At 40.0% G+C, this 22,500-nt stretch overlaps 1 protein-coding gene across 1 annotated transcript in view; it reads left to right on the top strand.

Annotated features, from left to right (window-relative positions):
• The window catches only part of LOC138023014 (uncharacterized), a 32,636-nt gene that overhangs the window by 8,903 nt on the left and 1,233 nt on the right, over positions 1–22,500 (top strand). Inside the window, exons 4-17 of the mRNA XM_068870050.1 lie at positions 1,781–1,925; positions 3,571–3,870; positions 5,954–6,256; positions 7,328–7,645; positions 9,388–9,693; positions 11,493–11,780; positions 12,881–13,266; positions 13,967–14,061; positions 15,800–15,974; positions 17,583–17,652; positions 18,231–18,529; positions 19,008–19,170; positions 19,842–19,998; positions 20,112–20,324. Of these exons, the coding sequence (XP_068726151.1) occupies positions 1,781–1,925; positions 3,571–3,870; positions 5,954–6,256; positions 7,328–7,645; positions 9,388–9,693; positions 11,493–11,780; positions 12,881–13,266; positions 13,967–14,061; positions 15,800–15,974; positions 17,583–17,652; positions 18,231–18,529; positions 19,008–19,170; positions 19,842–19,998; positions 20,112–20,324 (3,218 nt within the window). The remainder of the gene's footprint in view (positions 1–1,780; positions 1,926–3,570; positions 3,871–5,953; positions 6,257–7,327; positions 7,646–9,387; positions 9,694–11,492; positions 11,781–12,880; positions 13,267–13,966; positions 14,062–15,799; positions 15,975–17,582; positions 17,653–18,230; positions 18,530–19,007; positions 19,171–19,841; positions 19,999–20,111; positions 20,325–22,500) is intronic.

Below are 22,500 nucleotides of genomic sequence, written 5' to 3'. Positions count from 1 at the left end.
TAAAATGTCATCTATCAGTTTAGGAGTGAACTAGTACATTCGGACACCGTTTAAGTTCGAGAACTAAGGAATGGAATATGGATCGTCGTGCACTATAATATTGCAAAATATTTGAGCCTTGTTAATTTGAACTCGCTTTTTGACTGATTACGGCAATGAAAATGTTTAAAATGGGAACCACACGTGCTGATCTACCCATTTCTGAACGGTCATTTAACCATTAGTTTTCACACTCGCTCGCACGAGCTAGCACTCTGTCTTTCAATAAGACAACAGAAGTATATACTATTTAGAGATGTCGCAAGCTTTAAGTACAAACAGATGAACAAAAACCATTACTTATTTCACTCGTCCTGAGGACATTACTCTCCGATCGACTCGTTAATGACACCAGGCAACACTAAGTTCAAACTCAACAATCGTAAGCTTACTGTTTGCAAACTTGCCTTGAAAACGCTACCGGAGCTTCCACCACCAAGAGCCGTTTCTAAACAAACACGAGGCTCCCTCGTCGTCCTGTGACAATTTCTTAGGAAGCATGATGGACAATTGTCGAAAAAAAATTCACTTTTTTTTGTGACATGAAACACCACTCGGACTTGACCGCCATATTTCTTATGACTGTTACTTTTGTCACAGGCAACCCAAGTTTAGGCGAAAACAAAATGGTTAATTAAGGAAAAACATATGAGAATCATTTTTTTAATTAAAAAAAATTGCTTTGTTGTTATGGTGTGTTGAACAAATTCCTTTCTGGAGTCGGCGGTTTCTTATTTAGCGATCATAAAGTCGGAAATTTTTTTCCCAGCATTGCATCTGAAAACTTCGAAATCGTGTATTTCAAAGGATAAATTGGACAACTACCTAAAAACAATTCTCCCTTCATTAGTACTTTAACGATTTCTCTAACATCCGAATTTCACTCAATCAAAGAAAACATTTACGGCTGAAAAAAAATTAACCCTGGCTACCCATTAGTCAAAGAATGGATTTGATATTTTAAAACTTACACACTCTTCTTCGAGAGTCGAGAATTTTTCAGCATACGGCAGCAGCAGAATTTAACAAACTCCCAGCTGCCATGAGCAGCGTTACTGACTATAACACGTTAATTTGCTGAAGTGTAAAAAAACACGTAAGAAGTGATTTATAATTCTACAACTATGTATACTTAATATGTCTACATACTGTAACTAGTTAGCGTAGTTTCAGTCACTCTCAGCATTAATTTTTAGGAATTAAGGACATCGTTATTATTCAACTTTTATTGTTTTGCAGTTGAAGAGCCATTTTGTATTTATTGAGATAATGTAAATAAAGATGAGGTCCTTTATTATAACAGGAATGCTATTTTATTATTATTTTTTTTACGATCCGATCCTGTCCGTTTTCTGCATTTCTCTATCAAAGGGATTTACGCTTTTTGTATCAACCTTTCAAAATTTTCCGTTTCACATGACCACTTAGCCTTTCCAAACTGATACTTCTTTAAAAAAATTGCACTTATTGAGGATTATGTGCGGAAATGCATTCAAAAGTATGCTTTAAACGAATAGACCATTTTCGAATTCTCACGGCTGGACTCGATCTAGCATGAAATGGAGGCTAATCCGGGCAAATCCTTTCAAATGCAAATTAATTTGCCCGCATTAGCCTCCATTTCATGCTAGGTCCAGTCCAACCGTTAGAATACAAAACTGGCCTATTAGTACTGTGGGGGCCTCACGAAGTCTGAGCGCATGGATTAACTTGTATTTACAATTTATTTGCTTCTCAACAGAATATAACAAGTGGTAATAGAAACCATTATCAAGTTAAAAAGTTTTTTCTCGAGTGCGAAGTCACAGCAAGGGTTTTGCGCATCTGGCCTGTATCATCGCAGGGATTACCGTGTTTAAGACTGGAAATATATGGAAAAGAAGTCGGTATGTTTTCTTCCATGGCCACGTTTAAGGAGAGCTGCGATCTCTGGGGTCATTTAGAAAAAGGTAAAATTCACAGTTATTGGCTACTTGGTTTGCTATCATGTTTATGGCAACTCAAATCTCATTTGACACAAATCAATTTTCTTTAAAAGCATTGTAAGACAAACCTACCAACACGTTAGCCCTTAGAGGTAGTTTCATATGCACAGGTTGCGGGCCATTTGCTTGAAGGAAGGGACGCAGCGATGACGTCGACGAAAACAAGGAAGCCAAAAAAAAAAAAAAAACTAATGGGTTTGCAACCACTCTCCCTCCCCCTCCCCCACCCTTTTCCCGCAACCTTCCACCCCCTCGTGTTTTTTTGCATTTTGGAACATTTCTTTCCATTGAATGCCAATTTTAATTCCGGGACAATTGGCACACAGTAACATTAGAAACAAGAAGCAGTAAATAGGAAATATCCCATGCAGTAACAATGAATCATTACTTCCCATGACGTTCTTGTTCTAATCAGTCGACGTTGTCGTTACATGAATTTAACGTAGTTCAAATACGTAGAAAGTATAAGCTCACAAGATATCGACACTGATATCACAATGAAATAAATGAAAGCCGCTGAATTTGCCATTTCTTCCCTTGAAACAGTTTATCAAAGTTTCTCGGTCTCAAATTTGCGAAGAGAGCACAAGTAACATAAAGTGACCCAAGTATTGCTCTATCTGGTCTTTCCTGATGTCAATCTCTACACCTATGGTATACATAGTTTGCCCCTTTAACTTAGATATCTCACTACTAAAGTTAACAAAACCAGAAGTGGACGCTTGTTCATCAGCCATTGAGATGCATGTCTGAGATCGTTATCATCACAAATTGCTACTCTATCTCTTTGCAATCCTAAAGTTCTTGTAAAAGCAAAACAGAGAAGGGGTACGCCTTATTCAAGGTTAGCGTTGGCTGCGTAGTACTTCTATTTCAGCAGAAGTATTTACCAGAGTTTGACATAAGAGTGAGAGCCCCATTTCCATTACCGACTAGGACTGACGCTCAGGCCTGCCTTTCTCGAAGCATGGATAGTGCTAACCAGGGTTAAATACCATGAAAACCTATAGGTTTTCAGTGGCGGATCCAGACCTTGAGCTAAGGAGGTAGGGGGGGGGGGGGGGTTTTGAGTGTGTGAACCCAAAGAAAATTTTAGCCTCAGTTTTTACCAGAATATATACTTAAATATTTTTTTGCCAAAATAAGGGGGGACCGGGCCCCCCGGGCCCCTCCCCTAGATCCGCCACTGGTTTTAATACCTCTTAACCAACCAGCACTAACAAGGCTTCGAGCAACCGACCCCACATGGATTATATGGGAGACAGACAACTCTTTAAGTCACATTCTGATATACATTTCTGGTATGCAAAGCACTTTGTGACGTCATCTCGTGGATTGACCCATGCCTGACAAACCATTGTTAATTTTGGTTGACTACGCAACTTGCGGCATCCTGTTGAAAGCGAAATGATAAGAACTTGGAAATACAAGTTTTTCATGGTTCGAAAATTTGACTTTCGAGATACATAAACGTTGAATTTACGGATATTCCAGGTTAAAACTATTAGCTCACTGCATAATAAGGCTTAAACGTTTCTTCCTTCAGGCCCACCGGGTCCGCTAGAGTATCTCAAAGTGTTTAATACAAGCTACAACTACGTGAAAATCTTGTGGAAACCACCTTCATTCCTTTTCAATGGCCCTATGAGCGGATACTTTATAAAACTCGAGAAAAAAGGGAGTCCTCGTTTGTGGTCACGACATATATACTCAAGCTGCCACAATGAAGGGATAAACGTTACTGCTCTTGAAGAACACCAATCTTACTGCATTTATGTGGCAGCTTTTAATAAGTACGGACAAGGAAACGGGAGCTCTTGTATTGTAGCTGTTACTGGAGAAAAAGGTACATTAAAGGTATTTGCTTTTTGTAAAGAAAGTAAGTGGTTACGAGGAAGATCAGCGATGTTAGCTATAGGTACAAAAATTGCGATGTCAATTGTCCATTTTTGAGTTCATGTCTGCCTCCTCTTCAAAGCGAGTCTAAATGCGAAGTTTTAATTTGTGACGGTAATTAGTTCTGCTTAACATATGAATGAAAACTAATTTTCATAAGAAAAACTTCGCACTTAGACTCGGTTTGAAAAGGAGGCAGACACAAACTCGGAGATGGCCTATTAGAGGAGCTAATCATGGGATGCCTCTATCTCAGTCTTTCCTGACTAAATTTATTTTTAAAAACAGGCTTTTTCCGCGAAGACTATCATGTTTCCCTTGACGTTGCAATAGCTTAGTCTTCATTGACTTTTACAACAGCGGGCGTGCTGAATCTCCTAAGGAAGGCGTTCTATAAATAAGGCCCTGTCGACACGTATCCGTATTCGTTTGAAAACGCAAGTTTTTTCCCCTTTATATAAAGCGTTCGCGTTCACACGTAGAGTTTTCTCATCGTTTTCGCCCGTCCACACACGTATACGATGAGTCGATTTGAAAACGATAACTCGACTGCGCATGCTTGACGCATAAGTATTCGCTATTATGAGCTCGCGAAATAATAAATTGGCTCCATATTTTGATTAGAATAGTCTGGTTAAAGAAATAGCAAAGCTAAATTTGGTTGAAAACTGACAGGCAATTAGGTTTGAAAAAAGCCCAATTATCTAAAGTAAAGAACACTAGTGAAGCGCCTGTCCGTCATCTTGAATAAGTTTATAATATCGGGCGGAGTGGATTGGAACTGATAGTGTGACGTCAGAGTTTTTGGAAAAGTTCCGTTTTCGTCCGTCCACGCTTACTCGCAAAAACAGCGTTTTCAAATTGTTCCACTCTGGAAAGCGTTTATGAAAAGTTCCGTTTTCACTGATTGTTTTCATCGGATACGTGTGGACGGAGCCGTATCCACAAAGAAAAGGTTGCGTTTTCAAGTGAGAACGGGTAGGTGTGGATGGGACCTAAATGTACTCGGTAAAGGGCTGACTCCTAGGCCAAGTATGGGAGATAGAAGCTCCCCTTGATGAACTCCTGAAATAAGACATTAACTAAATGCCAGATGATGATAAAGGCGCTGTTACACTGTCATAGTGCAATTTTTTGTGCAACTTGTCTCGCAACGCCTTTGCCAGACAAGTTGCACGAATCATTGCCCGATGTAATGTACCTTGCAACGGCCAAAAATGTTACGAGACCAGTTGCAGTTGCGGGAAGTAGAATTAAGTTTTACTTTACGCAACGGTTGCAACGAATTTTTTTAAGCATCGCGCAGTGTAACATCTGTCAGACTGCAACTTGTGTCGCAGCGATTTGCGGCACCAGCCAATGAAAATGCTTCTTTAACCTCATGTGATCATCGAAACGAGACAAGTTGCATGAAACGTTTCTCAGTGTAACAAACGTAAAACAACTTGTTTCGTAATGTGAGACGGTTTGTAGAAATGGCGTTGGGAGACAAGTTGCACGAAAATTTGCACAATGTAACAGCGCCTTAAATCTCTCCAGTGCTGATGAGGGGAGCGACGGCGGCGGACATAAGTGGAGACTCTTGGCTCAGCATTTCTTCTTTGCTAATCAGTGGATAGTTGTTGTTGTTGTTAAGTTTTTTCTTTGGCTAATAACTCCACTATCTAAGAACGCTTGTAAAAATATCTTTAATCAAGAGTGAATTAGATAAGAGTGTTGATCTATCACTTTGCGGCCTTGTCCCAGCACAGTCACAAATGGATTTATTTTTAGATACACTTTGCGCGCGAAACAAACAAAGAGCTGCCAATTTTAACCAATCAGAAGAAGCCACGTCACACGTGACTGCTTCTGTCATGTTTTTTCAGGGACATGACAACTGATTTTCGCGGGAACGTGTGTTCTAAAAATAGACTCATTTGTGATTCCATGTGCTGGGGAGCCCACCCATTCTAAAACAACACTCTTATCTAATTCACTCTTGCTTTAATCCATACTCTAACTAACGAGGTTTATTGTTGATTTTTCAACAGTGAGGGTGAAATTCAAAGCACAAAACCAGAGCACGACTTCCATCAAGGTGACATGGAAAACGAATCTCCCATATTTCCTTACCTTACACTCGGAAGGAAGCAGAGGATTCATCATAGACTATTACAAAGCAGAAAATGAAGAGTTGAAGGCAAACAGCGTATTTCTCTGTAACACTACTTCCAGCTACGTGTTTAGCAATTTGAGCATATTTACGAACTACTGTTTCAACGTAATTGCTTTTGACAGTGCAGGTATCGATACCAACATGCAAAACACCAAGTGTGCCTTCACAGAGGAAATAGGTAACAATCAATAGACATCATGTAGAAGGGTTGGTTTCCATTGCGAAGCGAGAATGAACAGAAGTTCCATACACAAATTAAGTCAGTTAGATATTATGAACTAGCTCGTTCCATTTTTGCACGTTTATGGACTTCGCCTTGCAGTCTCGGTCTATAAACTTGCAAAAAAGGAACTCACCCAAAATGTTTCCAGTACGGACCGAAAAACTAGTTCAATAAAGTTTTTTTGTATGTTGGTTCTCTTGCGCAGGGTGTTGTATTCCTTCTTGCATTGCCGTGCCTCTTCGCCTGCTACAGCTAACGGTTCTGGAGTGTGTAATTCTTACTAGTCCAGAAACTGCGAGATGACTAGATAAGAAACATTTCTTGCATTTTTCTTTTTACTAGTGTCCGGGAAAATGGAAACAGAAAGTGGGAACAGTTTGGCAACCTATGATGATACGCTGGTTCAAGACCGGTCCATCTGAGCGGTCCGTATTTCAAAATTCGGACCGCTCAGAGAACCAATCAGAATTCTCCTTTTCATCTCGGGCCGTTTGCCTATATAATAAAAACATATTAGTTGATGACAAATTAATATGCCTTCCAACGTTGCTTTTTCTTATCAGTTGCTCACAGTCTGCCAACAATACATTATGGCTTCTAGATACCTCTACCCATATCATACAGCTGCTGTTTCTACGATTAGATTCACGAATGTGGCCTCATAAGTGTCTTGTAATGGAAAGATCAAATCCACTCTATCGCGGGAAATTTTTCGGGAAAGCGTTCGAACGCTGTGCATAGCTACTTTAGTAATTCGATATCCTATATTTAGAGATAATTTTATAGGTGCGATATATTAAATTTTGAATGTAATGATTTGCCCTACCTCGACGGTATATCATGTATGTAAGAGGGGCTTCTAAAGATCGTCTTAATTTTACAAAAAAAATTATGCAGCTCGCTTATATTTTAACGATAGATGAGCTGGAGTTGGTTGGGATATGAGATAGTGCTTGTGTCGATCATTAGGTTTGACTAGTTTGACAGCTAAACATAAATACGGAACATTTGTCTTTTTTGCCACAGCTCCCCAAGGTCCACCGTTAAACATTACGGCGAAAAATTCCAGCTCAACCAGCCTCTGGATAACATGGAAACCAATCGCCAAAAATCTGCAGTTTGGATTTATTTTGGGGTACCGTATCACTTACAAGAAAGGACATGCCGACGTAGCGCGCCGGAAACGGAGGAGTGCAAATAATCCTGTTGAAGTCAAGGAAGAGTTTACGTGGAATCTAGAAGGACTGGAGAAGTTTACAAATTACTGCATTCAAATGGAGGGATTTAACAGCAAGGGCAGTGGAAACCTAAGCGATTGGCTTTGTGCTTTCACGGATGAGGACGGTAAGTAATATAAAAAGGGAACTGGTCTTTTCTTGCCCCTGCCCCTGTGGGGCGTGGCGACAGTGGCCAACATTGGCCTACCATAGTGTAACTCCAAGGGAAAACGACTTCGGCTACAAGACCACAACAAAACAACACCGTGAACAAAAACAGATGGTCTTCATGCCCTGCAAGAAAGTTTTAGATTTCTGTAAATTTTCTCGCTGTTCGGGTCTTTACAATGACTTGAATTTGACCAAATTTGAGATTAGGTAGAGGGCATTAGCATTCGACGAAAGACTTCCAATTTTCTCTCCAAACAACCACTCCTTTCGTACCAAATTTATTCCGAGAATTGTGATGCACGCTTCCCATACAAAACGACTTGGAACAAATGTAAAGTGATTTTAACAACGCGAAAAAATAGTAAAATTCTGGTCGCCGACTTCCAATCGTTATCCTTTCTTAATTAAACTCCTTAATAGAGAAATTTAGGATCGCGTTTACGTGAAACAACAAACGGCAAGCTACTGTTTCTGATAAAACTTAGCAAATTTTCTTATTCAAGTTATTGTAATTATAAGTTTCTCGATATCTGTAGGCACATTTCAATTTTAAGCCTGATGTTTGGTGTTTGCCGTCAACTACTTGCTAAGAGTACTGAATCTCTCTAATATCAGACTCTTTCAAACATTGTGCATATTAGTATGGATAATCTAATGGTAACGAGCGAAATTATAAATAATTTCACCCCGGTTTTGTCCGAAATAAAATTATTTGATTCTGGACAAAACACAAGTGAAATTATTCCTTAATTTCACGAGTATACCATTTGATTAGCTATATCATGGGCAATTAAGTATTTCGCTATTATTCCTCCATGCTCACCTTGTACAATACGGGCGAATAGTCCTTTTTTCACGGTTAGTTTTTCTCATTTGCAATACAATGTAATTTAACGTGGATACGAGGCAATTTCGGGCTATTTTGTAGTTTTAACCCGAAATTGTCTCGCATTCACGTTAGATTACATTGTAATGCAAATGAGAAAAACTAACCGTGAAAAGGGCTATTACCCTGTAGCTGGATGGGTATGAACGGTTTTTAAAGTTAAAAACAGAAAATGAATGGTTCATTGTTATAGACCTTCACTTTGTCGTCAAGACCTAAACTTTGTCGATTCGTGGAGTATAGCAAAGAAATGCTCGGAAATTCATTCTGCGCGTGCAGCAAGATCATTTCCTTTTTAACCAATCATATTCCTGCTTTGTGACTTCGTCTTTGCATAATTTAAGACTGCGCAAGGACAAGGACGAGGACGAGAACTACAAGTCCCCATCTTTCCCACCATAGTAAATAGAGGGGAATGGTTTGGAAGCTCGGCAAATATCAAAGGAGCAAACAAAGATGCCAAGATTTAGGTTGGAAAGTCCACGACTGTGCACAATCTTTTTTTTTTTTTTGTGCGCTCATACACTATGCATGAATTACGCAACCAAAACGTTTCTATTGGTTACTTCCTCAGTAGGGAGTAAACAACTATTGCGTTTTGTGCACGGTCGAGGCCAAAAAAGAGAACAAAAACCTACAACAAAGAATGTTGTCGGGTTTCATGACCATTCCCGCCTATTAATTATGTTCCCACAAAGTACATGGTCCCATTTTCGGTATTAACCGACCTTAAAATTAAGATTTAGACCAATTCTTCTTTCTAGTGTAAACGCAGACATACAGTATAACTTATATCTGGATTTTTTTTTCAGTCCCTAGCGTAGCACCTATAATAGCGACGGGATACAATACGAGCACATCAAGCCTTTTCGTAAAATGGCATTCAATTCCAAAGACTCCAAACGCTACTCATGGACACTTACTGGGTTACATGATCAATTTAACCACAATTAAAGAGCCCCAAAATACAGTTCTGATCGAAACGGAAATTAGTGAACTATCTAAAGAAGTCACTGGCCTGTCTACCTACACTAATTACTGCGTTAGTGTGGCTGGAAGAACACGAATAGGCCCTGGAAAATGGAATGATTGTTATTTTATCACCACGGAGGATGCAGGTTAGAAATGGGGTTAGTGAGAAGTGGAGATAGTAGGGAGCTTTAGCGACGACCACGGCAACGGCAACGAGAACGTCGTCGTTAAATGTGAATTCGCAATTTTGTAATCGCTTCGCGACTATTCCAAGCCTTGGAAATGGCATTTTAACGTGACAAAGGTGTGGCAAACCCTCAAGAACGAAACTAGAATGAACGACCTTCAATGTAGGAGAGGAAAACGTTGTTGTTTTGCTGACGACGGCAAAGAAATAGACAAAAATGAAAAGATGCACGTGCAGAGCGTGCAATGCTATTGCTTTTGCACACTAATCTGACACTAAATATGCAAATTTGTGGTATTTCCTCAAAGATGACACCAGTCGGAACGGCTCTCTATTTTAGGAGAGAAAATAAAAATTTATCCTCAAGTGCTGACGTTCTTCATAAAACCAAAAACTTGGCTATTTCACGTTGTTGTTTTGCTGACGACGGCAACGAAATGGACAAAAGTGAAAAACGCACGTGCAGGGCGTGCAAAGCTATTGTTTTTACCCACTAAATATGCAAATTCGTGACGTTCTCGTTGCCGTCGCCGTTGTCGTTGCTTAAGCTCCCTATTGTCGTTGCTAAAGCTCCCTAGTATTTTATTTTTGTTGTTGTTGTTGAAGCATAAAGAATGATGGCTCATTTGCTTTCGATCGTGCAGGGCCGGCGTATTTGTGAGAGCATTCTCCTCCCAGCAATGCGGCCTTGGTTCTATTTCCAGGTTCTCCGGTTTTCTCTCCTCAAAACTCATGCAACATCATTAATTTGATTTGCGTTTATTTGTTCATTTCAGTTTACCATGTTCCCAAGAGCCCAATTTCGATATATTAAAATTCAGTCGTGAACAAAAGGTATCATCTCGAAGCTCTTGTTGAAAGCAAACTCCTACAAATCCTTATATTTAATCCTTAATCCTTAATCCTTATATTTATTCCTCAAAGCCTGGAGATGATGCCTTTTGTGTAGAACTGAACTTTAATATATAGAAATTGGTCTATCCGTGATCCAGCGCTCGAAGACTAGAGAAACTTAAATACAGTTCCTTTCTTTTCCTTTTCGTTCCATTCGCTCTGAAGAAGGGTCAAAGCTCAAGACGTCAGATTTCAAATCAATCTACAGCGGTGGTCAATTCAGCATATTAACCCTTTTATTTGTTTCTCTTCCCCATCGACGCCGCACCACAATTTCCTTGGAAACTAAACCCCTTTATCCAGGACTTTTGATGCCTTACACTTGGCATGATTGTCTTTCACTGCAAAATTAAAGAGACTTTGTTGATTCAAGAGCTAAAGCCTTCCCTTAATGTCAATATTAGTAACGGAGAAGTTGTTGCTGTTCCAGCTATTACTCCTCATTATGTCTAGACACGTACTGCTGCAGATCATTTTTCTCAGTCTAGGTTCCAGACCTCTAATGTTTACGATATATATATATAGTTTTCAAAAATTGTAACGGTCACTTTTGAAAACGTATGTTCACTAGCATACGAAACGTCAAGTTCTATATAAAAAATGGGTTGGAATACAATGTTTATCAACGCTGTTTGTGTTATTTTCTTAATCAAGCTACGTTGGCCTAAGGACAAGAGTTCATATGATTGTCTTATCCAAAATGTCTAAGATTGTTTCTCCATAAGTGTCTCGAACGTTTGAAGCCAACTTGTTTATAACACGATGCTTTCTACAGCCAAAGTCGCACGGTACAACTGGGAAAGAATGTGAACAATGACGTCCGAAAAACACTCTTCCATAAGTTCATTTTTCGTTGCCTTTCAGCCCCGACTTCTCCTCCAATTGAACTCACAGCTATAAGTCTCACCAGTCCACATACCATGAATGTAACTTGGGGGCAACCCTTGGAATTAAATGGTGAAGCCTCGGGATACAAGATCGAATTCGAGAAACAACTGGATAATGGCCGATGGGAAGGGATGAAACGACAAGTCATAGTGTGTTCGCCTCCGGTCACTTTACCAGGACTGGACATCAACAGCAGATACAGGGTGCGAGTGACTGCTGGGACAAGACGAGGATTTGGACCCTTTAGTAAATACGCTCAAGGAGGTAAAATTTAACTCTTACTACCCGACCCATCAAGTCAACTGAATACAGTAATGTAATACAAACTGGGCCAATGAAAACCAATTAACGAAAGGACAGAACTGAACAACAACAGTTAAGAATCCAAACTGACCGGAGACAAACCAGTTGGCTATTTACAAGTGCAGCCTAGAAGTTGAACCAGGGGCTACCAGGATCAAAGTCAATGAGTGGCTCGGATCGCCGGATCTCATAGGATGCGCCCTAACCCCTGGGGTGTCTCCCTGAAGATCTAAGCGTTTTCCGAAAGACTTTTTTTAAATCGTGAAATTATTGGCCTTAAGTGCAACGAAACTCTCTTATTTCAAATCAGAAGACATTAACTTACAATACAATACAATACGTACTTAATTGACCGCTCCCCATGGGGGCTTTTCAGGGCCAATGAAACACAACGAAACGACAGAACAAGGCCCGGTTGCTCAAAAGTCGATAACGCTAATCCCAGATTACAAATTAACCAAGGAGTTTATTTCTCTTCTCCTAAATGCTGTTCAACGCTGATATTTGGCAAAACTTTACATTACAAGAAGTCAATCTTGAAAAACAAAAGTAAACGAAAGAAATTTTCACCAAAAAGTTGAAAACATGAAACAAAAGTTTACACTAATCCTGGCTATTTACAAGTGCAGCTGGGAAGTTGAACCAGGGACTACCAGAATCAAATTCAACGAGTGGTCAGAGTGGGTCTTGAATCCGGGATCTCCGGATCTAAAGTCAAAGGTCGGGTAACGAAGAGAAAAGGACATATCTACTGAGTAATTTGAGAATCTTCATATTAAGGAAAGCAGAGAAACTGTAGCAGAATGAAACCTCTTTATTTGTTTGTCGTGGGCTAATTTATTCTTTGGTGCGACAAAAGCCAAAATGTTTGCATTAGAAAGACTGTTATAGAAAAAAAGACTTGCCTACAAGCAGGTTCTTTTGTTGAAAATGGCTCGCGGTCGAAATAGGCGGGCTTGATTACTAGTTTTCAAGCCCCTATATTTCAACCGCGCGCCATTTCAACGGAAGAGCCTGTTTGCGGGCTAAAAAAAGATCGTATTTATTCTTGTATACCTTAGATACATGCAGCTGCCCTGAAACTTTACAAATCAACGGCAAGCCCAGCTCTTTAGATGATGCGTACGGAAAGCTGTCAAATATAATCGAGTCTTTGGTCGGCGATGTGTGCGGTATATGCTATGCCTTTAACAAAACAAGATTCGTTCCCGCCACAAAAGATGCCCAAATTGATTTTCCTGTGGTGACGTCACATGGATTCGCAAGTACGGAAAGCGCGTTCGTGCCCGTTATTCAGGTACCAGGCCTAGCTGTTGTCCAAAGAAAGACTGAACCAGAGCTTGGGGCTATGGAGAAAGTAATGGCATACTCTGTGTTTGGTTCTTGGCCTATTATGGCGATCTCTGCCGTTTTGACGATTTTGGCAGGATTGTTGATTTGGGCTTTGGTAAGGAAATGCGCTTCTTTATGATCAAAGCTTCAGCGCTTCCATTTTGCCTTCCTTAAACCAGGAGCTCGCGAGTAGGAGCGAAGCACTGCCCTACATTGCTGTCACGGCGTTTTCACAGACCGATTCACTTTTAGATTGAATTTCCCGCGAATGAGACTCCCGCGGGAGCCCAATAACCAACCACAACAAACTAACTTGGCGTCATTGCGCATGCGTCACCGGACGGGAACGGGCTTTTCTTAATTTCCGAGGGAAAAGGTAGTCTAAAAACTAGATCGGACTGTGAAAATCCTGTGACATAAGCTTAGTACGGAAGTAGTTCTTTCCTAGTCATATGGTCCTGCTTAAACTAAAGAGGCTCTGTCACGGTACGTCACGAGTTTGGAAGAACAATGTCAAAGCTGGATTAAATTCCTACATTACTGAGTTATTTAGTTAACGCAGGAAAGCGAAAGCAAGGTACTGATTCGTTTGGCTTTGTCTTTCATCGGTAAAGAAAATCAGTGGCACGAGCTTGTCAGGCCAATCACTGCGTCTCAATATAAACTCGATCAAGCAAATGAGTGTTTGCTTCGGAACATAACTTAATTAAAACTAATTTTAAAGACGAATCGGAGCTTTTCGATTCCATTAAATATTTTTGATCTTTCCCTGACTCTTCTAGCTCGATATTGAACTTGTCATTTGAATATTTTAGGACACCAGCGCTAATCCTGAAGAATTTCCTTCGATATTTTGCAAAGGCTTTGGCAATGGATTGTGGTGGGCTTTTATCACCATGACAACATTAGGGTGAGTCATTTGAAAAGGCCAGTCACGGACCCGGCTTTAGATTCTAGGACGAGAACGACTACGAGTACATAATTTTCTCATAGAACAACAGTGAGCGCGCGCAAACCAACGTCATTTTGGCGGGAAAAACGTGTTACCGTCGTCATTTTAGTACGAGGTTTTGCAAAAATGTCGTCGTGTCAAAACAAGTCAACAACACGGTAGCAGTTTTGGCATTTTTTGATCAGCAAAAAGGCCCAGGTAAGAGCAATAAGAATAACTGAGCAACCTATACTGCTAACAAAGAGTGAGATTAATCGTACGGGTTATAAATCTTCGTCGTATTTTCTCTAAAAACAAACAGTCAAAACTCGTACTCGTTCACGTCCTCGTCCTAGAATCTAAAGGTCCCTATTGCCAAGGCAACGAAAACTTTACTTTGCTTCACCGGTATTTCGTTATGATTCCATCTATTTCTCGTTGAAAAACAAGGCCGGAATATCTCGAGAGCTAAAAACGTTTTCGAAGTAAAGGTAGAAAATGGAAAACACGGATGCATGCTCAAATTCCTGTTCAAACCTTAAATATTAGATAGCTTTAGATTCTAGGACGAGTACGACTACGAGTACGAGATTTTCTCAATGAACAACAGTGAGCGCGCGCTAACCAGCGTCATTTTGGCGGGAAAAACGTGTTACCGTCGTTATTTTAAAACGAGGTTTTGCAAAAATGTCGTTGTGTCAAAACAAATCAACAACACGGTAGCAGTTTTGGCATTTTTCGATCAGCAAAAAAGGTTAAGTTACCAGTAATAAGAATAACTGAGCAACCTACACTGCTAACAAAGAGTAAGATTAATCGTTCGGGATGTGAATCTTCTAAGAATTTTCGCTAAAACCGGGCAGTCAAATCTCGTAATAGTTCTCGTCCTCGTCCTCGTCCTAGAATCTAAAGGTCCCTATTGTTATTTCATATTGCTTTTGTAGAGTACGGCAAAGATATAAATACATTGCTGAAGGAATGGCCAGATAACAACACCGGGAACGACATGCCCTACTCTTTTCGATTAGTGTGTGGGATCTATAACGTCCCACAGAGTTTATGAACATTGAAGGGATGTGAAACAGGACCTACGGTTTATAGTCCTTATCCGAACAGACTTGAAAGTCTAACCATTTGCGAATATTAGGAACCTTACGATAGGACGACGACGACGACGGCTACGAAAACAATGGGCTTCATGCTCTGCACGCTCTGCACGTGCGTTTTGAATTTTGGTACATTTCTTCGCCGTCTTCGTCCTGACAACGACGTGAATTGACTAAATTTGAGGTTGTGTAGAGGACATGAGAACCTGAAGAAATATTTTTATTTTTCTTACCAAACAACTACCCTATTCATGCCAATTTTATTTCTGCAATGTTGATAAACACTTTCCATTTCGAACGACTTGGAGTTATCACGACAACAATGAATAAATTAATACAACAATGAATAAACAAAGACATGAAATTACTAATCAATATGTAAGATTACACCGGGACTGCCTAAATGAACATGGCGAAGAAGATGCTATCAGTAATTCCTGGTGGGAGATTCTTCCATTGCGCAAATGTCCTAACACTCTTTTATATTTATTCAGTAGCCGCTCAAAGTGCAGTATTGCACAATAGTACAAGAATGCTGTTTCAGCAAATCCAAAAATAACACCTCTGTAACTTTACATGAATTAAGGTCCTTTTATCTCGTCATGTTGCAGATATGGAGACCGAACACCCAAATCAGACCGAGCGAAAGCCTTTGCCATAGTTTGGTTCTTGGTTGGACTTGTCGTATTTGGTCTTTTTTCCGCTGGTCTATCGTCTGACTTAACTGTGGTTGTGTCGCAAGGAGGCCCAGGAAACGCGGGCACTTCATCAGGCAAAGTTCTAAATGTACGTTTTCAAGTTGTACAGTCAATTGTGGGAATGAATCTTCCATAAAATGTCAAGAATTTATTGATATTTCACAACATATTCAAGGCACAGTTGTTCAAAAGCAAATTACAGGGGCACTCAACGTGCAATTTAAGCCAAAGGCCTTTGAAAGACATTTCTAGGCTCCTTGTAATGTGTAAAGACTGTCTAAAGGGATATTTTTTATCACCTAGAAGAATTTTATGTGTTCGGATATCATAGCTGAAAATTGAAGTGTCCGGTTTTTTAGGAAATGGTAGTCTACTGAACTTCGCAGCGAACCATTTGCTCATCCGAAACTGCTAGATGACCTTTTTAAGTAGCAAAAAAAATAAAAAAGATCCCTTCCGAAAACGTAGGGGACTACATTTCCCTGGTTGCGAATTTTTAGGTGAACAGATGTTTTAGTAAAAAAACCTATAGCTGTTTGGCAACGTAGAAGCGAAATTCTGAGAACAGTTTGTCTCTCCCGAACACATATTTCACCGATGATTATGGTTAGGTACCTCTGAAATTAACGCAAATCTTCGATAAACAACAACCGACAATCGTGGACAAAAGTCTTGGGAAAAATTCTAGCTTAAGCATCATTTGGCGCGCACTCACAAAATATATTGGTCTTTCCCCCCTTCCCCCCATACCAATGTTGATAATGTGATGTAAAATACTGTGCAAGCCTTTGGTCGCTCTTTAAAACAACATTGGAATGGGGGAAGGGAGGATAGTAGGAAGAATTGACTCTTTATCACACAGACAAATTAGAGCGTCACATTTTCCCAAAGAGTTTTGTCCAAGATTGGAGATGTCAATTTGTTCATTGAAAATGCCTCAAAGGTGTAATTTAAGGTTGAAGGATAGTAAAAGTTTAAGTTATGACTTCCAGTCTTACGTGTGGGCTTTAAAATCACTCTCGCCTCTGAAATTATTCCAGGGGCACCTAACGACTAATTTGTTGTAAAATGTATTATTATACCACATTTAATTAAAATAAATGTTATTAAGGCATTTTCAGGTGTTTTTCAGTGTTGCTGGGAAAACATTATCTGTTCCTTTTTCCCAGCAAGACACACAAGAAATTTCCCAGCCAGCTAGATAAAATTGGCTGGTTTCCCAGCCAGCTGATCTAATTTATTTCCCAGCCAGGAATGCCGTGCGCTTTCAAATCCCTCGATCCAAAACGACCAAACAAAAGCGACAAAAGCGACAAAACCGGGACAAAAGAGGTTTTTTCCGCAAGTGCAATGACTCTGACCAGCCGTGACTACTCTCTGGGAGAGAGGAGGGGTTCTTTTTTTTTTTTTTAGTCGTCCTCAGTCTTCAGAGTTTCCACAGCCAGCTCGGGTTGAAATGCTAGAAAAAGTCAATAATTCCCAGGCAAAACCTCTGTCAACAATACATTTCCCAGCCAGCTCATCGGAACACCTGTATTTTTGCCAGCCAGCAAGATTCCTCTGGGGAACAGATAATGTGAGGAACAGATTCGTTGGGTGCCCCTGTTATTCATAGACAATAAGAGATCGTGGAACGAAACTTTTTAATTAAGGTACCCGGTTTAAAAAAATCTTTCTTGTCTTTGTCTTGGATCAGATTGCCACATTGGAAAATTCTACAGAGAAGGACGTAGCAGTAAGAAAGCTAATGGATCAATTCAAACTTAGTAAGAAAATTTAAGGGGCCAACGTTTTATTTTCACTACATTTTTTTACCATTTGAATTGCAATGTTTCCAGAGGAAATTGAATTGTTTCGAAAAAGATTCGGCGAGGCGAAAGATTTAAAATTCAAGGCAAAGCCGCACTATTAATTCAAAGGCTGCAAGGAGATAATCTTGTAAATGTCTTTAGTTGACCGCTCCCTACAAGGGCTTTTCAGGGTCAACCGGCCCAACGGGATCGGACCGAATGCATGTAAAGGCGCCGCACGGCTGCCGCTATACGATCAATATAATCTCGGAGCACCGCAGACGCAGCCAGATGTAATTGACTGGGAGTCGATTTTGCGGAGGGAGGAAAACCGGAGTACCCGCAGAAAAACCCTCGGAGTCAGGTTGAGATCGATCGAGACTCACCCCACATTCGACCTTAGGGGTGAACTTCCCTCCCTCCCCTTCCTGGACATTTTTGCTTGATGCCATTACGGCGATCATTGCACGTGAAGTGTGCATGTAACCACTCTCGCCCTTAGACTTCCTTGAAGGTTTCCTCGTGTGTGCCGTTAAGTATGGCCGTTTTTTCAGTCGCAGAATATAGCACCATTGAAGAACTTGTGGCGATGCTGAAAAACGGAACGGTGGACGCCATTTTGCTAGATATGTACACGCCAGTTCGGAGGCTGGACTTATTTAACGGGACCTGGTTTGAAATCACTCAGATAGTCGAAAAAGAAATCTCTCACGGTATTGTTTTAAATGGCGCCGGTGCAATGGCGTTGGTGAAAGATCTCCAGGAAATGATTCGTGACAAGAACGTTCAGACAAACTTTCTGACGCATAAAGACGAGGAAGATGAGGAACACGAGCATATCGAGGCGCACGAGGTAAGAGCTTTGAATCCCGCATCCCGAAGGCCCGTATCCCGAGCGAAGAATGCAAGTAATTAGATGAACGTCATGTTTAATAAGCGTCTCGAAGTGTCTGGGAATACATTGAAATAACTAACGTCACAAAGTGTCGTGACCCTAGAAAAGCCCAACTTACCATCACACGGTGGTTGCATGGGTGTAAAGAAGAAATGCTCGTATTATAAATAATATGATTTAGTCTAGATAAGAGATGATCCATTTTGTGTCACCTACAATAGAATCGTCATCTCGGACCACCTCTCTCTGAAGAATTTGTTCATGTCCTACACAAGGCTAATTTAAAATTTGTTTTCTTATTATTCAACATGTTTTTTGAAAAATTTGTTGGCATCATATACTGCCATTCAATTAAGCAGACGCTTGAAAAGCCAACATGGGCAATGTTGGTAGAATGAATAACGAACTTCAGAATTTTGTTTTCATTCTACTATAGGAAGAGGAGCACGAAGAAACTGGTTTGGTGTTTTTTGAGCCGAGAAGTCCTTTCTTCGTTCTCACTCTTAAAATCTGTGGAGGCACACTAGGAGCATTTGTGTTGCTTGGATGTATTTACGAGGCTTATTATCGAAAAAATGGAAAGAAGGAGGGAGAAAGAGGCAAGTTTTTTATTCATAAAACTCGTAACAAAAATTAATCGATCTGTTTGAGAAGCTTTGAGAAAACGAAGCCGGCAAAATTGATAAGAAGCTCAGTTTGACGTCTTTGGTTTCAAAATTAAGAGTGCATGTTTAGAGTATGTTGTCCACTAGAAGTCCAGAGGTTACCTTAATCGGCTTTGGAATGGCCAAAGATAAGAAGGGAAGAAAATTCAAAGAGTCCTTCTTTCTATAGCCTTCAGTACCTCAAAATGAGGAAACGTTGATGCGGACACATTGCTTGACAGAGAAATTTACTAGAATTTGAAAGCACGTGCGCACGCACGCACGTGCAGACAAGTTTTAAAACTCACCATATATTAAGTGTTTTGTTATACCTCCCAACTCAAAATAGAACAATACACAGACAAAAATTATTTGCTTGACGTCGGCTGGCCGCCGTTTCAAAGGTGCACGACCTGATCACGTGTGAGTCGAAAGTTCAAGTTGAAGTTTTGACCAACGTTCTCCTCCAATCAGAAAACGTATTTGAGTTGGGAGGTATAACAATCTGTATTTTCGTGTTTCGTTGTCGTTGTCTTACCGTAGTTTATAAGACCATGCAGTTTAGCACCTAGAGCCCGTCATTTTAAAATGGATAATCAATTTAATTCGTGTTATTTTTGCTTTAGCAGTCGTCACGTTGAATTTCTTTTTTTCTATTTTGAGTGCAGAGAAAGAATTGAAAGGCGCTGATGAGTATCAGCTTCAGCTGGGTGGGCCTAGTTTAAGTCTATACGCTTATTGGAGTCTTTCGTGGCCCAGAGATCAAGAACCTCGAGCAAACATGTAATTAATGTCATAGCTTTGACTCTTCTGCCGAGTAAACCTTTGTTATCGAGGACGCTCAAGTCACCATCGATAAATACACCTCTCAGTAGCTGAATTTCACCCTTTTTCTTTTTAGAAAGACATTGCGAAGATGAAGCTGACATGAAAAAGCTCGTGGAAGAATTTCACCAAGATTTTTGTTGCGCGTACGAGCGATTGAGAAAGAAAGTACTCTTGATGATAAGTCTCAAGAAATCCTTGCAAAAGGAGAACAAGTGGCACTTGCTGGAGAAACACATAATAACAAAGGACGTAAATAATATATATGACGAAGCAAAACTATGGTAACGTTACCCTGTGACAATAGAGAGATTTACGTTAACCGCGAACGGTAAAAGTGGCCACGTGCCCGTGATTTTCAACGCCATTTTTCGCGTTTACCGGTTGCCACTAGACGTTTCTACGCGAAAGAAGGCATCTTCTCGTTTGCCGTATTCGTGAAAATTACCGTATAGCGAAGACATCGTTGACGTCACGTATTGTCATGTTCCAACTAGTGCCTCATTGGCTGTCGAAACAAAGGGTCTTTTGTTTCTGTAGTTGGCACTTTTGAACATTAAATGCAATTTTTGTAAACAGATATCTCCCCTATACACGACGAAATTTCTTCTACATATTTAACAAATTTTTTGTCGAAAAAAAGGACCCCAAGACTATTTTCCGGTAAGTCAAACAGGAAAAAATTAGGTTTCATGGTAGTAGATCGTCCATAAGTGACTTCAGCCTGTTGACTCCTAAAACCTGCAAAATTTGATATCCAATTGACAGGTAAGCGGGATCTTCATTTTAAATTAATTAAGGGACTTTTTCTTCAAATAATGCTTTAAAAGACTCCGAGTCTTTGTTTTTGTTAACTCAGTACTCGCGATTAACAGAGCCCATTCCGGAGTAGACTTTCATATATCGAACTAAAATGGCGGATCGCGGACAAAAGAACCATTGTTATGCCGACGGAGCCTTGCTAATTAGGTATTGGTATGTTCATTTTGTTCTTTTGTTTTATGGACCTTAATAGACCTTATTCGCGATGGCCGCCATGTTGGATTTGTTACTATCATGCAAATTAGCTACACACTTCTAAAGGGGACAACCAACACAAATTCGAGAGGTTATAACGAACATCTTAGCCACACAGATGATTTGTTTCACGGTCATTGAATGTTTCTCACCTAAGTAATAAAATAGAATGATTACACAAGTTATTTCGACGTTTTTTTTAGTGAAAAATGAGGACCTAACGAAGTAGAAAGTCAAACTGTCAAAGGCAATCCAAAAATTACTATAAAAGGTACTTCATTCTAAATACTAAAATGGAATTTAAAGCAATGTTGATTCAATATTTCGACTAGCCGATTTTCCGCAATTTGCCTTTTTTCCAATGTTTGCCCCCCTAGCATAACACATGGCTAATTTGCATTACAATTTGAAAACCAACATGGCGGCTATCGTGAATACGGCCTATTATTTGGGATCCGGTATATGAAAGACCAGCCCTATTCCGAGTTGCTGTGAGCTACGCGTCGCTTACGTCAACTGAAAGCCTCACTTCATTTTACGCGAAGCCATTTCACATCAACGAGATGTTAAATCTCTCTATTGTTGAATTATTTACGTCTGACAGAAGTGGCCTTTGAATGTATGAAAGCCTTTACATGCATTTCGAGAGAGTACCGTTAAAAACAAAACGGTGCAAAAATATTTGCCGCACTATCATTTAGCGAAATTGCGATTCTTTATCAACGACTCGAACAACTCATTTCAGTCCTAGATGCTGTTAGTCTCTTCCTTTCAGTACAGTAAGGCGTTTCGATAAGAAACAAAATCCTTTGCATTGAACTGTACCGCTTAAAGATTTCTTGAGGATTTTGAGCAGGGGCAAACACAAGAGAAATAAGTTATTTGACGACATCAAGCTCCTACTTGTCTAATAAAGGATGTAAAGTATAGCTTTTAGGTTGCAGTTAATTAGGGATGCAGGTCATGATCGTTGTTTTAAAGAACTAAAACAACCCAGGGCCCGGTTGTTCAAAAGCCGGTTAACGCCAATCCCAGATTAAAAATTAACCAAGGAGTTTATTTCTCTACTCCCAAATCAGTGCTTTTCAACGCTGGTAATCAGCAAAACCTTTCATTACAGGAAGTCAATCTTGAAGAACAAAAATAAGCAAAAGAAACTTTCACCAAAAAGTTAAAAACAAGAAACAAAAGTTTACGCTAATCCTGGATTAAGTTAATCGGCTTTAGAACAACCGGGCCCAGACCTTTACAAAAATGCTACCCTTAGGTTAAATATTATCTAAAGCATAGTGTTTAGGCCTAATGTTAGCATTAGCAAAGGTTTGGGTTCATTAATCAGCTATGCTGAAACGATGACCTGCAACTGGCCGCCATAGGTGATTTATATATCACCTTGGCACGATTACTCGAAAACATGGTTAGCGCTAAAAAGCGTGAAATATT

This window comes from Montipora capricornis, chromosome 11 (assembly GCF_036669925.1).
Source record: "Montipora capricornis isolate CH-2021 chromosome 11, ASM3666992v2, whole genome shotgun sequence".
Lineage (NCBI taxonomy): Eukaryota > Metazoa > Cnidaria > Anthozoa > Scleractinia > Acroporidae > Montipora > Montipora capricornis.
This window is presented reverse-complemented; position numbering and strand designations above follow the sequence as displayed.